At 41.6% G+C, this 18,477-nt stretch overlaps 1 protein-coding gene across 1 annotated transcript in view; it reads left to right on the top strand.

The window, feature by feature from the left end:
- Positions 1–10,592, top strand: part of LOC139264666 (enhancer of polycomb homolog 1-like) — a 162,938-nt gene extending 152,346 nt beyond the window's left edge. The window contains exons 13-14 of the mRNA XM_070881534.1: positions 1,880–2,246; positions 8,685–10,592. Coding sequence (XP_070737635.1) covers positions 1,880–2,246; positions 8,685–8,757 — 440 coding nt within the window. The 3' untranslated portion in view covers positions 8,758–10,592. The remainder of the gene's footprint in view (positions 1–1,879; positions 2,247–8,684) is intronic.
- Positions 10,593–18,477: the final 7,885 nt, after the last annotated feature.

The raw sequence follows: 18,477 nt of genomic DNA, 5'->3' as shown, positions 1-18,477 counted from the left end.
TCTGTGGTGGGGGGGATATAGTTAGAACATTGAGTATTCATGGTATGTGCTAGTTGCTGAAATGAGAATTAAAGCAAGATGTCATTCACCCTTAACCTGCCCATTCTACTGTTATGTATAGCAATTCCTTTGAAGAAATGTTGTAATGCAATTACTGAGCATTGATTTTATCTCATTTGCAGTACTAGGAAATGTGCAACATGTTGGGCCATAATTTGCTGTCAAAATAATAATGATGATGTGTAAAGTTCCCGTATTTGTGCAGTAGAAACGAACTAAACTCGCCACAAAGTTGCATCTTGTCCATTTCAGTCTAAGTACATTTAATGATGTGATGAGTGTTAATTACTGGCAGTCAACCTCTCTGGCACTGAAAATTAACTATCACAGGTGTGGAGTCTCCTCCTTCAGGTTTTCATTATCAGAGATTTTTAAAATATCAAATTTAAAATTCAAACTTTTTAACTTTTCCTTTGTCTTTTTACTCTTTCTTAATCCAATCTTGAATCTTTTCTTCTTTTTATTTCTCATTCTGTACCTGATTTAGCATTGAATTCACCCACTCTAATTTACACTTCCTTCTCATTCCTTGCATTGTTTATTTCATAATCCTTCTAACTGATTGATTAAAGAGAAACACAGTTGTTTGCCCTGTTCACTGGGTCCAGATACCCTGTTTCCCTCGCTGCCCCATTATCACCTTGCACTTTCAGCAGCTTGCCACACAAATTTTAAACCTAACATGCAAGGGTAAGTTAAACTAACCGTTCGATGACTTACCACAGCTAATTATAGCCCATTGTGGTAGAAAACTCTTCTGACTTGCGCCGATCCAATGCATATTTTAATGATTTTTAAATGAAATTATAATCCTTGAACAGAGCAGCGTATTTTAGTTTCTGTAAAGTTAGTATGTTTAAGGTGATACTGTATATATTCACATAAATAAGATGAGAAATTTGTCAGAGGTCAAAGGTGGGAGTTCTATCCTCTCTGGTTTCCTCCCTGGTTGGTTTTCATTCCAGTAATACAACTTTGCCAAAGACTGAAACCCACAGAAGCAGCATATCATTGCATTTCTATCAGTTGTTGCTGCACTCGATTCCTCCAGCACTGTGATATTTAAATTAATGTTCTCTCCTGCCTTTAGTTCAGGCTGCTGCTGATTTTAAATCAGATAGTTCAGTAGGCCAGATACAGGATAGGTAATTTAAATTTTGTGGGTTTCTACCGAATTTGGGAAGTAAAGTTGCCATTTAAATTGTCAGTGGAGTGGAGCAAAACCTGATTGGAACAGTTGAAGCAAAATAACCAGTTGACCTGAAGGTGACAATGTTGTGAAAAGAAGCTTTGTAGCTATGACCTCTTTTCATAATGTAGGCCTGAGTTTTTTGGAAGATAGAATACTCAGCTCACTTTACATATGAGAGATAATCATTGCTCTTAGCAAACAAATATATATCCTACAATATGATATTTCTCAGAGGGGTTCAACCCTTGAACCTTCAAAAGCGTCATCAGCGCTTGAGTTTGACGAGGCTCCTTGCAGCCCTTCCTAATTCCTCCTCCTAACCAGCAAAAATATATTGCCAGCAAAAAAAATGGAAGCAAGACCTAGGTTTTTGCATCAAGGTTTTTGCAGTACTTGCTCTGCTAGTCTGAAGTGAAATGGATGAGAACTCAATTATTTATGGCTCATGATACCTTCTCAAATGTAAACAGGCTTCAGTTCTTCAACATAACCCAATCAATCTTGAAAGCTTTGTATATGAACATTGATTTCAATGTTTTCACTAATTTTTGATTGACTGTTCCCTTGTACTGGTCCCAAAATCATGCAAGTGTTATGTTCTAATTCTGTGTTTTTGTTTTTGTTCAGGATCATACAAGGGCTTACACCTCACTAGTACCACGCCTACGGCACTTGTACAAACCAGTCAATCATCATCATCAGCAGGTTCAGCCTTACTGCCACCCTGCAGCAACACACAGACAGCAACTTCCCACAGTGCACTGAGTCACCATGGAAATGCTACAAACTCAAGTCCTCAGGTTCAGCTTGGCAACAGCCTTCGTCTAGGTGTACCGAGCTCAGTAGCTGCTGTTAATTCTGTCGCCAGTCTGAATGCACGTCATATACCTAGAACTTTAAATACTGTTCCGACATCTGCCTTAAAGCTGGCTACAGCAGCAAATTGTCAGGTGCCCAAGGTTCCAGGCTCCACCTCCATGGATGGAGTACCAAGGTAAGCTCCATTCTCTGACTGAAGACCTGCGTTTTAGAGAATCTCTCTATTTATTGTACAGTATAGATTTACTTTAGTTGAGCCCTGATGATGACTTTTTCTTTAAATTCAACAGTTGACAGATATTTAACATTCATGATTTGGTTGTAATTGGATTCTGTTATGGAAGAAGAGTATTGCCTTTGACAGCTTGTTTCCTTGTGTGCTGTAGTAAAGATGCATTTTATGATGTATATAGTTTACATCTGGATGGTGATATTCTTTATTCATGCAGTCTCCATCGACCAATGAATGGATTGTTGCCCAATCGTGTGAGGATGATGGGGGGAGGAGAGTGTGGAACCACTGGCATTTACCAGCAGTCTTCAATTATGTGCAATCTTTACTCTTCTAGTCTCTCGCCCATGTGAGGGTTTCTCTAGCAGCCGTTTCAACCTGTCACCCACTTGCGACAGGAAATTCAGTTGGAGAGCACTGTGATATCCAAATTTATGGGAAATGAAATCCTTTTGTGGTCAGTCGCACTTATCAGTTTTAATTTCTCCATGTAAGAAATAGGAGCAGGAGTAAGCCATATGGCCCCTCGAGACTGCTCCAACACTCAGTAAGATCATGGCTGATTTGATCTTGACCTCAACTCCACTTTCCTGCCTGTTTCTCATAAACCCTTGACTCCCCTATAGTTCAAGAATCTATCTGTCTCAGCCTTGAATATATTCAATGATTCAGCTTTCACAGCTCTCGGGTAGAGAATTTCAAAGATTCACCACCCTCAAAGAAGAAATTCCTCCTCATCTCCATCTTAAATGGTCGACTCCTTATTCTGAAACTATGCCCCCTAGTTCTAGATTCCCCCCACGAGGGGAAAGATCCTCTCCGCATTTAATGTAATTGTGGCTTCTTATTTTTAACTCGTGCTTTTGTGTGATCTTCCGTTTTTGCTCACATTTATACTGCTTGTGCACTGGTTTCAGCCAGGGCAGCAAAGACGGTACTTCAATTGGCCTTGGGTCAGAAAAGGACAGGGAGGAAAGTAGCCAGGATTATTTAATCTGATTGCTATCCATAGACACCCCCATTCCCCTCCCAAAGCAAGACGTATGTGTGTGAGAACATGCATTCAGATTCACCTGTGTGTTCAAAACGGCCTGCCGAAGTTCACCCATGAATAATGATGACATGGACAAGGTACTGGAGGGTATCCAGCACTTGTTAAAGCGTACCCCGTACCCCAGCAAATATCAACACCTTTGGGAATGGGTGGAGAAATTTAGCAATAATGAAGAAAATACACCAATAAAGTCCATTTGTTTTGTCTACAGCAAAACAATTAGACAAGCCCATGAGTGAGCAGTATATGACTAAGATAGGTAGTGGAATGTGTCATTTTGTAAAGCTGGTTTCAAGCCACCAGCAAAAGTTACACAAGTTCAGTTCCTTGCCTAGCAATGAGATTTGTCCAAACTATCTGAAATGTAACAACAGAGCAATTTACCTGCTTTTACAAAGTAGCGTCTTGATTTGGTGACTCAAGACAAATGCTTCGGCACTTTTGTGCTTCAACCTGACATTGTAATCAACTAAGAAAGCTCCCTGCTTCTGATTTCTAATATTTGACATGGTTCATTTGAATGTAAAGGTTTAACAGTGGGGGAAAGAATGTTCATTATCTTTGACATGGTTTTGTTCTTTTGCATTTAGTTTACCCTCTATATACAGTGGTGTGGAGTGGTTATTTTTGTATTTTGCCTTATTACATCAACCCTCTATGTTGCTTTCAAAGCTTTATATGCAGCAGACACTATAGCAAGACAATGTATTTTCATGGTTTTTGTATGGTGGCTGACTCTTACAAGAACTATGTCCCCAATAGTTCTTTCTCCTCTTCTGCCTTCCCAAGACAGTTTTGATTAGTTTATTTTTGTGTGGAGATTGAATACCATCTAAGAGGAAGATCTCAAAATGTAGGTGATAACTGCATTTCTCTCGATCAGTACCCTTTTTCACAAAGGTGAGTGCTGGTGAACATTTGAGGTGCTGGCTTGAAGGAGTTGGTGCGCCCGATGGTATGACGTCACCACAGCTCACTTCAATTGGAAAAACCTCTCCCCACACACACAGACACACAGATTCTGAAAATCTTGATAATTCTTTATTGGTTTGAATTTTTTATATAAAGGGGTACTGATGATGACTCACTCTTTAAACATCACACCTGCAGGAAGTGTCTCTCCATAAACACGTCACTGGCCCTGCAATTCATAGCGCCATAGAGATGTGATGTTGCCACCCAGATGGTGAAATAGGAATCATAAAAGGAGACTTTACTACAGCACATCGGGAAACTTTAAGGGTAGGAGCAGGAGGTTGGGAGGCAAGTAAAGTGCTTTTGTTTTTTTTTATATTTTTTTTTAAAGTGAGCAGTCTGATCGTTTCCCCTTTTTGGAAAAAAAACTTATTTTCACTTTTAAATCTCTGGCTGTCATAGCTTCAAAATATATTTTGATTATGAAAGCCTGCTTAAATTTATGTGGCTCATTTGGAATTTAGAAGACCATGATTCACTAAGTCCTGTGAGTTCTACTTTGATATTTTTAAATAATACTTTAACTGGTGAAGGTACACTCTTTATCCTTGGTTAATCTTTTTTGTGGTTTTAACTTAATTAAACCATCCATGTTCATAGCTCTTGGTAGAAGATTGTGCAGTTGATATTAAAATGATATTTTAGTCTTTATATTGCTTCAGGCACAACATACTAGTTCTTGAATGTAATGTAAGTATTAACTAAACATCTAGTTAATGTATGTGTATATATAATATCTATATATGTGAGCAAGAAATTTATTGGAGGAGTGTTTCTTTTTTTTTACTAAGTATCTGCTTTGTGCTTCGATAGAATAACAAAATAATGGAAATTTCTCCAGGGAGTGCTAAGCAAGAGTAACTTAACTGTGTGCCCACCCTGGGTATGTTTTGCTGGCATTCCCTTATATTAACAATGAATGGAACAGATATGTAGTAGAGCTATATGATGTAATAAACATGTGCACAAGTGAAATGGAAATTGAGTAAGCAGAATGGCTGGAAAATGTACAGAAAGCTTGCATTGTTTGAATAACAATTGTTGATCTCTGCATACAAATCAGTAGACCATCCTCTAATTATTGGGGTGTAAGTTATGCAATCACCGTGGTCTTCTGGAATTTATTTGATCATCTTCGGGGGGTGGAGAGGAATTTCCCAGAGTTTTTCCTAAAATAGCCTGCGTTTTTTTTCTTTTTGCCTGTCTCAGGACATTGCAAAGCTGCATAGATGGATGAGTGAATGGGTGGTGGTGTGAAGAAGTTACACCATGTCAATATAGAAGAGGCTCAGTGGATCAACTGGTCCTTTACCTGTCCTCTTTTGGACATTCATATTTATTTTTACACCTTTGCAGTTGTCATGATCATTCCTCATCTGATGCAAAATTTAAGGTTTCACTCATGAATTGCAGCACAATTCTTTTTTTCCCCCTCATTGAGATACTGAGATATTGTAAACTTGACATTTATTGGTTAATTCTTCAGCTACAGCTTTTAATCTAGGACTAGTCTATTTCATTTTACTTAAATTTGGCATTATCTCGGTTTTGGAAGATTTATGATAAATATGTGGTGAAAACATGACTCATTGCTTTAAGCAAGTCCTACTATAGTCTGTTTGGTGTTGGGTCGTGTCAATATTTGTATTGTCTCTTCACATTGCATAATTTATGTAATGCATAATCTGTTCCAGACTCCATTCTGTTGTCTAGCTTCAAGCTGCTAGGAAATTATTCTTAAAGGATTGCACATAATAAGAACATAAGAAATAGGAGCAGGAGAAGGCCATAGGGCCATTTAATACGATCAGGGTGATCCAATCATGGACTCAGGTCCACTTCCCTGCCCGCTCTCCTTACCCCTTATTCCCTTATCGTTTAAGAAACTGTCTATTTCTGTCCTATTTATTCAATGTCCCAGCTTCCACAGCTCTCTGAGGCAGCGAATTTCACAGATCCACAACCCTCAGAGAAGAAATTTCTCCTCATCTCAGTTTTAAATGGGTGGCCCCTTATTCTAAGATTATGCCTCTAGTCCTATACTCCCCTATTAGCGGAAACATCCTCTCTGCATCCACCTTGTCAAGCCCCCTCATAATCTTATACATTTCGATAAGATCACCTCTCATTCTTCTGAATTCCAATGAGTAGAGGTTCAACCTTTCCTCATAAGTCAACCCCCTCATCCCCGGAATCAACCTTGTGAACCTTCTCTGAACTGCCTCCAAAGCAAGTATATTCTTTCGTAAATATGGACACCAAAACTGCACGCAGTATTCCAGGTGTGGCCTCACCAATACCCTGTATAACTATAGCAAGACTTCCCTGCTTTTATACTCCATCCCCTTTGCAATAAAGGCCAAGATTCCATTGGCCTTCCTGATCACTTGCTGTACTTGTGCATGAAACACAAAAGTATACAAGTATTCCCAGGTCCCGCTGCACTGCAGCACTTTGCAATCTTTCTCCATTTAAATAATAACTTGCTCTTTGATTTTTTTTCTGCCAAAATGCATGACCTCACACTTTCCAACATTATACTCCATCTGCCAAATTTTTGCCAACTCACTTAGCCTGTCTATGTCCATGTGCAGATTTTGTGTGTCCTCCTCACACCTTGCTTTTTCCTCCCATCTTTGTACCGTCGGCAAACTTGGTTACGTTACACTCAGTCCCTTCCTCTAAGTCGTTAATATAGATTGTAAATAGTTGGGGTCCCAGCACTGATCCCTGCGGCACTGGTTACTGATTGCCAACCCGAGAATGAGCCATTTATCCCTACTCTGTTTTCTGTTCGTTAGCCAATCCTCTATCCATTCTAATATATTACCCCCAACCCTGTGATCTTTTATCTTGTGCAGTAGCTTTTTATGTGGCACCTTGTCACATGCCTTCTGGAAGTCCAGATACACCACATCCACTGGTTCCCCTTTATCCATTCTGCTCGTTACATCCTCAAAGAATTCTAGCAACTTTGTTAAACATGACTTCCCCTTCATAAATCCATGCTGACTCTGCCTGACTGAATTTTGCTTTTGCAAATGTCCTGCTACTGCTTCTTTAATAATGGACTCCAACATCTTCCCAACCACAAATGTTAGGCTAACTGGTCTATGGTTTCCTGCTTTTTGTCTGCCTCTATTTTAAATAGGGGTGTTACATTTACAGTTTTCCAATCTGTTGGGACCTCCCCAAGACTGCTGGGTCCAGTTTACATTCAAAAATCCAAGTTCAAGCTTTCATGTTGGTCATTAATCAAGTGCAGGGTATCATAATTGGTCTTTGGACCATGCTGTAACAGAAACACCAGGCATGCTTCATGTTGTCTAGGAGAGAATGTCACCTGTGGCTCAGGATAATCTATTACTTTGGAGGAGTGCCCTTTTTGTGAAGATCCTCTTAAAAATATTGAATTGCAGTGGAGGATTTTCCAATGCATATTGCCATAACTGTTACAAATCTTAACATTTAGTTCAACTAAAGTGGGCATTGCACTATGCCATTCTCTTATAAATATTGCAGTCCTTTCCACTTCAACATTATTCTCAGTGAAGCAAGTGGACTGAACAAGCAAACTATGATCACCCATCCTGGGATGAAGCCCTTCACTATGAAGGAAGGGTGTATGCTGTGGATGCCTTCTAAATAGGAATAACAGATTATTGAAGCCATTGGATCAAGTTCATCAAGCACAGATAGTGCAGAACATTTTGTAGATTGCATTGCTTTTATATTAATTCATAGTAAGTGAGCTCAATTCCTTTAGTAGTTGATTTTATAGACCAGGTTGAAAACCTCATTGGTTATTGCTTCAAATTGTGTTTCATTAGTCTAGCCTTTCTCTTTCAAGAGACACTATCATTTGTCTGAAGAACTTTGGCGTTTTATGCAGATGCAGCCAAGTCAGTTTACTAGTCCTGCTCAACATATTTGGTAACAAAGTACTGGGCAATCCATTATTAAGACAAATGGCTTGTTACTCGCAAAAATACAGGGAAACGTCATGAGAGAGTGACACAGAAATAAATTGTGGATCTGACGGGTCAGCTGCGTATATCGCAAGCGAAATGTCTGGTCAGATTGGAGTCAGTGGGAATTGAGCACTCGTATCAAAACCTTGTGCAAGGTTACGTACATACACAAGACACAGAATGTGGACGATGGGAGACAAACCTTTTTTTTAATTGAACAATTGATGGAGATCACAAGTGATTCATTTCATAAAACCTTGCTAAATTTGGGTTACTGCAAAGGTCAATTTAATCCATTGCTACTGTTATGTATTTTGATATGTTGTAAATATGAAAAATGATCACAGAGCAGTGACTAACAGTGTATCTTTCTTTCTCCAGGGAAAACCATGACACAGAAAAGCCAGCACTAAACAGTATAGCAGACAATACAGTGGCAATGGAAGTAACGTAGTGTCCACAAAGACAGCTGCAGCCTTGGGAACTCATTTAGGTGCTATGCATCAATAGCGTTTGTGAATGCAAGGGATGGCGGAATGCAGCACATTGCGTTTCCATGGCAGCTCTGGGGACTTGATGGCAATGCACATCTCATGCTTTTTTGTTACTGTTAATAGGAATTGACATCTGTAAATTATGATACAGCAATTATCTGTACAGTACTGCATATTTGTAATACACTTGTATATATGTTACTTGAATACTGAACTGTTCATTTGTGATGCTTTGCACTTGAAAAAAAACAAAATTGCAACCAGTAAGAGTGAGAGATGTGAGAGATCTATAGAGATGAAGTGTCATCACATCATGTGCATGGTGCGGAACCTGCTGTTTTATCTATTTATTGTGCTGTGTTTACAGTTTTGTACACTGTACCTTCATTGGTTCCTGTGCTGTAGTAAATGTGTTAGGTAGCTGTGGACTCCTCGGTATTTTGTATATGGTGAACATACTTGGTTCCCCTCTGGGTCCCTGAGTTTCTGTGTATCATGTAAAAATGGTGACATACATACAGATTTGAAAATTAAGGCATCGGTTTGTAAATGGGGATGGAACTACTTCATGGAGACATAGGGATCTTCCACTTATATTTGTTCTAACGCAAGTAACAAGCTGGAAATGAAGTCACACTTTTTTTTCAGAAGCAGAGAAGCTTCTGCAAAATTATTTTAGCACTAATTATTTTCTATGCTGCTTAGAGATTTTTTTTGCTCATTTGAGTTTAAACAAATTGGACCTCCTTCAAAACAAATCTGAGCTGTATCAGATTCCCTAGCTTTTTTTCATAGTTCATTCATCATTCAGTTATTTTTATATCTGTTCAAGTTGTAATTTTCTTGTTGATTTTGTGCTCCTGTACACGCAGACTTCATTCTTCACTTGTTCACGTGAAAAAGAGAAGAAACAACAAGGAGATAAGGGAGATGAATGCAGTAGTTGCTGTACGTGTATCATCATTCCAGTTTCTGAAACAGCCAGCTTTTACTTTCAGATTCTTGTGAAGGCTATAAGGCCAGAACCACGATATCGGGTGCCTTCCTTTGGAAATAATAGACCTCTCTTCTGTGAAGAGATTGGTACTTAACAGACTACTACTAGTGCTTTGTCAGTACCTGAGTCTGAATGCCCAGTCCAATGGCATATTTATCCTCAAGGTTTTTAATCCCACCTGGAATTGTGACAGAACTCTCACAAAATAAACCCAGGGCATTATATGTTGACCTACAGCTGTGTTTTTTTTTTAAATTTTGTATCGTGTGTTGGAGTTATTTTTCTTGCTACATTAGAAAGAAAAGTAATTTGTGTATTTACAGTATTTTGTAATTGAAGCATTATGAAATGTGAGCTCTCACCATTTTACCATGCTGGTAAGTTAGATTTAAAAAAAAATCTGGGAGGAAATTATGTGGCTGGTAATGAATTGAGGAGGTAACTTATTGGACCACTTCATAAATAACTTAAGTTTATAGCATACATCTTTTTCAAGACCTAATGCTTATATTGAAAAAAAGTAAATTGATCCTTGTTTGAATTTCAGTAATTACTTTGTTCTGATTATTTTCATTTTACTACTTTATTGAATTGCACAATTAGATCATTGGAAAATAATTGCCTCTTAGTCATTACTTTTATGTTTAACCAGTGTGGCAATGGCAATATTCTTCATTTATGAAGCGTCCACATACAAATAGGATATTGCTGTCTTTCTGAGGGGAGTAATCACCTAGGGACACCGTCCCTTTAAGAAACTTGTGCCATGGTGCCTCCATCTTGGCCAGGTGATCTGCATATATAAATATACAAGTACTTCAGTTTTATTCCCCTCACCCATCAGGAAATGTTCTAATGGTCCAGTAAAAGTCAGTTCTTCAGCATTGTTCTTTGTACATTTGATAGTACTGGAAACAATTTTGAAAATTATCTTTTTAAACAACTTGCTCCATTATCAATGTCATATTCTTCAGTAATTATTTGCTGTGTCTCAGTATTGGTTCAGCGGATTGGCTTAGCCCATCTCACATATTCGTCAGCAGGTGGTTGATGCCAACTTCTAGTTTCAAAATGTATTTTGAATATCATTTGGATCCTTCCCCATGGTAATTATCAAATATTTTGTCTTCTAACATTGCTTGACTTTAAGAACTGTCAGACCTGCTCCAAATATGCCAACGTTTCCTACTTAGTCATCAAGTGAAGAAGCCAGTTATCATAGCTGAAAATGTGTTCCTTTCTACTCGAGGCACATAGACTTCTGGTTCTAGATCTACCAAAATTTCAACAATTGCCTCAAACTGAGTGCCTGTTTTAGTTCAAATAGGTATCGAAATTAATGTATAACAAGAAATGGACCTGACCAGTAAAATCTGCATTGATCTAATAGGCAAAACAGGACATGAACAAAATTCACGTGACTTTCTAAATATCATAGTATGATACAGCACAGAAGGAGGCCATTCGGCCCATCGTGCCTGTGCCGGCTCTTTGAACGAGCTATCCAATTAGTCCCACTCCCCTGCTCTCCCCAAATCCCAGTTTCTCTAGTCTAGCCACGTAACTGAGGTTATCATCCCAGGTACCATTCCAGTGAATCTCCTCTGCACCTTTTTCTAAGGCCTTGATATTTTTCCTATAGTGTGATGTCCAGAATTAACCACAATATTTCAGCTGATGCCTAACCAGGCTTGGCATAACTTCCTTGCTTTTGTACTGTATTCCTCTATGAATAAAGCCAAGGATCCTGTATGCCCTTTTAACCACTATCTCAATTTGTCCTGCCACTGTCAAAAATTTGTGTGTACACACCCAGGTCCTGCAGTTCCTGCAGCCCCTTTAAAACTACCATTTCGTTAATAATATCTTTTCCCACCAAAGTGCATCACTTCACACTTCTCTGCATTAAATTTCATCTGTCATGTGTCTGCTCATTTCACCAGTCTGTCTATGTCCTCCTGAAGTCTGTTACAAACCTCCTCAATGTTTACTACATTTCCAAATTCTGTCATCTGTCAACTTTGAAATTATGCTTTGTATACCCAAGTCCAAGACATTTAATATATATCAAAAAGAGCAGTGGTCTCAACACCGACTCCTGGGGGTCAGCACTGCATATTTCCCTCCAGTCTGTTCACCACTATTCTCTGCCCCTTAGCCAATTTCATATCTATGCACCCACTATCCCTTCTATTTCATCGGCTTTAACTTTTTGCTAAGTTTCCACATGTATGCTGATGACACCCAGCTCTACCTCACTACCACTTCTCTCGACCTCTCCACAATCTCTAAATTGTCAGACTGCTTATCTGACATCCAGTTCTAGATGAGCAGAAATCTTCTCCAATTGAATATTGGGAAGACTGAAGCCATTGTTTTTGGTCCCCACCACAAACTTCGTTCCCTAGCCATTGACTCCATCCCTCTCCCCAACTTCTGTCTGACGCTGAACCAGACTGTTCACATCCTTTGGTGTCATATTTGACCCTGAAATTAGCTTTTGACCACCACCTATCCGCAGCATAACTAAGACCTCCTATTTCAGCCTTCCCAACATTGCCAGTCTCTGCCCTTGGCTCAGCTCATCCGCTGTTGAAACCTCATCCATGCCTTTGCTACCTCCTAGATTTGACTATTCCAATGTACTCCTGGCTGGCCTCCCACATTCTACCTTAAGTAAACTAGAGGTTATCCAAAACACAGCTGCCCATCACCCCTGTGCTTACAGACCTACATTGGCTTTGGGTGAAGCAACGTCTCGATTTCAAAATTCTCATCCTGTTCAAATCCCCCCATGATTTCGCCCCTCCCTATCTCTCATCTCCAGTCACCAGTGTTCATTTCTACTTATATAGCTCGATGTAAAAAATAAATTATCTCTTAATACTCCTGTGAAGTGCCATGGGATGTGTCACTATGTTAAAGGAACTATATAAATGCAAGTTGTTAATATGTGGTACTTTATTAAATGCCTTTTGGAAGTCCATATTCACGACATCAACTGCACTACCCTCATCAAAGAACTCAATCAAGTTGGCCAAACACGATTTGCCTTTTAACAAGGCTGTGCTGGCTTTCATTTGTTAACCTATATTTTTCCAAGTGATAATTTTGTCTCAGTTTAATGTCTCTACACCGCTAAATTTCCCTTATCCCAAAAAGGTTTGAATATGCAGGAAACTTAATAAAGCCAGCTAACATCAGGCAAACTGGTGAAATTTATACAAGTATGGCCAATTGGACACCTGGTTAGCCAATGTACAATGCAAAATAATGGCCACTATTCAGACAGTGACCCTTCTGCAATAGCTAAATATCTGCATTTTAACACTGATGGAAGAACAGTGGCCCAGGATATGGAATTTAGCAGAGTTACAAGATTGAAGTGCTTAGTTTCCAATGACCTCCAAAGATGACGTCTGAAATTACTCATCATGGAAAGGAACTTGTAAGCAACTGTAATGTTGCAAATGCCCATGTTGTGCACTAGAAATCCCTGAGCCATTCCAATAAAAGTTCAATCAAACAGATCCATACCTGATACAAAGTACATTTAGTTAAGCAATACAACATTCTGGTGCTCTGACATAAGTCCATTACAAATGTCAGAAAGGACCTCGAAAGAAACCATTCTGTGCCATTGAGCTCCATGCTTGCAGAGTCTCTGGTACTGGGCAGTTCTGGTGAGTATTAAGATTGATACTGGAAATGATAAGTGAAGTAGTGAAGAGTATACAGTTAATTGCTTGCGTGTGTGGCATAGAACTTCGTGCCCATGAATTCTAGAAAAGTACCAAATTGTCAGAAAAACTCAGCTGTTATTTTGTGATGGACATCCCATTCCAGCTCCGAGATTTTAGGATATTGAATTGCTCTATTTTAAAGGAGCCTTTCCACAAGATTATTCCGGCAGTCAATCCAAGGAACCAAGTGGTAGACTACAATGATCTTTCTGTAGAAATGGAGAGCCCAACAGAAAGTACCTAGGGTTCAGTGTGAAAAGGGACCACTGCCAATGCACACATTTGTCAGCATTTGTGCTGGTTGATCCGATGCATAAGTGATTTTAGCTGTCCTCAGACTATGGGTCTGTGTAGCTATCATTTGTGACTGCAAAGACAATGGGTTAGATTCTGAACCTCTTCGGGCAGATTTATCCCGGGCTAGAAAGGAATTCTATTTGAAACAACAAAATATTTGCATTTATATGGGGCCTTTAACAGAAAGCCATCCCACGGTAAGGGCAAAAATTGACGCAGAGCCAAAGGAGCAATTAGGGGGATTAAATAAGTGGGTTTTAAGGAATGTATTAAAAGCAGAGGTGGGGAATGAATTCCAGGGCTTTGGGCCTAGACCGTTTAAGTCATAGCCACCAATGATTGGGTGAAGGGAGTGCGGGATGCACAAGAGGCCAGTTGGAGGAATGCAGAGTTCTCAGGAAGTTGTAAGGCTGGAGCAGTTCGAGATGGGGAAGGGTGAGGCCATGGAGGGATTTAAACATGAGAGTTCTGTAAATTTGATGTGATGGGGGACCAGAAGCCAATGTAGATCAATCATCATCATCATCATCATAGGCAGTCCCTCAGAATTGAGGAAGACCTGCTTCCACAGCCAAAGTGAGTTTTTTGGTGGCTAAACAGTCCAATATGAGAGCCACAGACCCTGTTACGGGTGGGACAGACATTCGTCGAGGGGAGAGGTGGGTGGGGCTGGTTTGCTGCGGCTCCTTCCGCTACCTCCATTTGACCTCTTCACGCTCTGTGTGTTGAGACTCGGAAGAGCTCAACGGCCTCCCGGATGCACTTTCTCCATCTCGGGCGGTCTTCAGCCAAGGTCTTCCAGGTGTCAGTGGTGATGTCGCACTTTACCAGGGAGGCTTTGAGGGTGTCCTTGTAACGTTTCTGCTGCCCACCTTTGGCTCGTTCAGCATTTGCTTAGGGAATCTCATATCTGGCATGTGAACTATGTGGCCTGCCCAGCGAAGCTAATTGAGTGTGGTCAGTGCTTCAATACTGGGGATGTTAGCCTGGACGAGGACGCTGATGTTGGTGCGCCTGTCCTCCCAGGGGATTTGCAGGATCTTGCAGAGACATCGTTGGTGATAATATCTCCAGCGACTTGAGGTGCCTTCTATACATCGTCCATGCATCAGATCCATACAGGAGGGCGGGTATTACTACATGTAGACCATAAGCTTGTTGGTAGATTTGAGGGCCTGGTCTTCAAACACTCTTTCTCAGATAGCCGAAGGCTGCACTGGCGCACTGGAGGCGATGTTGAATCTCCGCATCAATGTCTGCCTTTGTTGATAAGAGGCTCCCGAGATATAGGAAATGGTCCACGTTGTCGAGGGCTGTGCCGTGAATCTTGATGATTGGAGGGCAGTGCTGTGTGGGCCGAGGTAAAAACAGGCCGGTGCAGGGGTCACTTTGGCCCGGGACAGAAGCGAGCCGCAGCAGGGCCCACACAGATCCATCGGGCGAGCACACCAGGCTGAAGATGGCTCTGTGGGTTTTTTGACACCGAGCCGGTTGGGGCTGCTACCCTCACTCTCCTTGGCTTGTTGCCCATTTTCCTTGGTGTGTGTGTGTCCCGGGCGGTGCTTCTCTTCACAGCGTGGAGCCTCGCTGGACGGCTCGGGTTACAAGTCTCCCAACAGGAGTCGCAGGTCGGTGTGAGGTCCCTTCGGCCCGGGATAGAAGCGGATTAATCTGTTACCTTTGGAAGTGACCTTCCTAATGCCTGACCCCCAAACCAAGCCTCGGGCCATCTACCATCAATGGTGCTACTCAGCGCCGAGATTGCGGCCAACATTTCGTAGATCAATGAGCACATGGGTGATGGGTGAGCAGGATTTGGTACAGGTTACTATTGCATTAAAGTTTTAATACAGCTGAAATTTATGGAGGGTGGAGATTGGGAGACTAGCTAGGTGACCATTGGAACAGTGAAGTCTGGAGATGGCAACGGCATGGATGAGGGTTTTGGCAGCAGATGGGCTGAAGCAAAGACTGTTATTTGTCATGGAGAGGATTATGGGGTTCCAAGCTCTGCTGAAGTTGCGAACAGTCTGGTTCAACCTGAGACGGTGGTCAAGGAGGCGGATGGAATTGGTAACACTGTTAGAGTTTGTGGTGGAGGCTGAAAGCAAGGCAACCTGTGCAAGATCTCTTTAATAATTCTTGGCATATGGGCAGCGCTATCAAGGCTAGCATTTATTGCCCTCGAACAGGTGGTGGTGAGCCGCCGCCTTGAACGCTGCATTCCATGTGGTGAAGGTACTCCCATAGTGCTATTAGGGAGGGAGTTCCAGGATTTTGACCCAGCGACGATGGAGGAACAGCGATATATTTCCAAGTCAGGATGGTCCGTGACTTGGAGGTGATGGTGTTCCCATGCGCCTTCTGCCCTTGTCCTTCTAGGCGGTAGAGGTCGAGGATTTGGGAAGTGCTGTCAAAGTTGGTGTTACCAATTGAGGAAAATGTTTCCTATCATTAAACCTAAAGTTGTCCATGCTGTCCTGAATATGGAATGTTCATCAACCTTTGGTATACTCCTAATTATTGTGAGTAAAAAAAAATATTTACCAATGGGTTGGAAATTGTTATGACTGTTAACGCCTTCATGGTCTTATTGCCAGATATTTGCTTGGTTCCGCATCACTGGTTACTTCAGTAAACAGCCACTTCCATCCACATTGAACATTGTTCCACCCAATTTCTAATTAAATGATAAGAAGACCCAGGGATCATAACAGAGAACTGCTACTCTGTATGCTGGCTACTGAAATAGAGTACCTGCTATCGGGTATAAGCATAAGCTTCGGACCTTGATGTCTGGGGGGTAGTGCCGTGTGGTGATGACAGGCTGGTGGAGGACCTTTGTCTTATTAATGTTTAGTGTAAGGCCTATGTTTTCATATGCCTTGGTAAATACATTGACTATGTCCTGGCGTTCAGCCTCTATGTGTGCACAGACGCAGGCATCGTCCACGTACTGTAGCTCGACGACCGAGGTTGGAGTGGTCTTGGATCTGGCCTAGAGATGGCGAAGGTTGAACAGCTTCCCACTGGTTCTGTAGTTTGTTCCACTCTAGCGGGGAGCTTATCAACTGTGAGGTGGAGCATGGCAGTGAGAAAGATGATCCAAGGCATGGCCCTGGACAAAGTGGACCACTTCCCTTATCTCGTGAGCCTCCTATCAACAAGAGCAGGCATTGATGATGAGATCCAACACCGCCTCCAGTGCGCCAGTACAGCCTTCGGCCATGTGAGGAAAAGAGTGTTTGAAGATTAGTCCCTCAAAACTGTCACCAAGCTCATGGTCTACAGGGCTGTAGTAATACTCGCCCTCTTGTAGGGCTCAGAGACGTGCGACTATGTACAGTAGACACCTCAAATCGCTGGAGAAATATCACCAGCGAAGTCTCCGCAAGATCCTGCAAATCACCTGGGAGGACAGATGCACAAACATTAGCGTCCTCGTCCAGGCCAACATCCCCAGCATTGAAGCACTGACCATACTTGATCAGCTCCATTGGGTAGGCCACATAGTTCGCATGCCAGACACGAGACTCCCAAAACAAGCGCTCTACTCGGAACTCGTCCATGGCAAACGAGCCAAAGGCGGGCAGAGGACACGTTACAAGGACACCCTCAAAGCCTCCCTGATAAAGTGCGACATCCCCACTGACACCTGGGCGTCCTTGGCCATAGACCGCCCTAAGTGGAGGAAGTGCATTTGGGAGGGCGCTGAGCTCCTCGAGTATCGTCACCGAGAGCATGCAAAAATCAAACGCAGGCAGCGGAAGCAGTGTGCGACAAACCAGGCTCCCTGCCCACACTTTCCCTCAATGACTCTCTGTCCTACCTGTGACAGAGACTGTGGTTCTCGTATTGGACTGTATAGCCATCTAAAAACTCATGCTAAGAGTGGAAGCAAGTCTTCCTCGATTCCGAGGGACTGCCTACAATGATGATGAAGCTTCGGACTACTGGCTGGTTGAAAGGTTGAGTAGGTTGAGCCTCTACTCATTGGAATTCAGAAGAATGAAAGATGATCTTAATCGAAATGTATAAGATTATGAGGGGCATGACAAGGTGGATGCAGAGAGGATGTTTCCACTGATAGGGGAGACTAGAACTAGGGGGCATAATCTTAGAATAAGGGGCCGCCCATGTAAAACTGAGATGAGAAGGAATTTCTTCTCTGAGGGTTGTATTTTTTTTGAGGATGTAACTTGTAGAGTGGATACGGGAGAACCAGTGGATGTGGAGTATTTGGACTTTCAAAAGGCTTTTGACAAGGTCCCACACGAGATTAGTGTGCAAAATTAAAGCACATGGTATTGGGGGTAATGTATTGATGTGGATAGAGAACTGGTTGGCAGACAGGAAGCAAAGAGTAGGAATAAACTGGTCCTTTTCAGAATGGCAGGCAGTGACTAGTGGGTTCCCGCAAGGTTCAGTGCTGGGACCCCCAGCTATTTACAATATACATTAATGATTTGGATGAAGGAATTGAATGGAATATCTCCAAGTTTGCAGATGACACTAAGCTGAGTGGCGGTGTGAGCTGTGAGGAGGATGCTAAGAGGCTGCAGGGTGATTGGACAGGTTAGGTGAGTAGGCAAATGCATGGCAGATGCAGTATAATGTGGATAAATGTGAGGTTATCCACTTCG

This window comes from Pristiophorus japonicus, chromosome 5 (assembly GCF_044704955.1).
Source record: "Pristiophorus japonicus isolate sPriJap1 chromosome 5, sPriJap1.hap1, whole genome shotgun sequence".
NCBI classification, from domain to species: domain Eukaryota; kingdom Metazoa; phylum Chordata; class Chondrichthyes; family Pristiophoridae; genus Pristiophorus; species Pristiophorus japonicus.
Note: the sequence above shows the minus strand (reverse complement) of the source record. Positions and strands in the feature narration are given on the sequence as shown.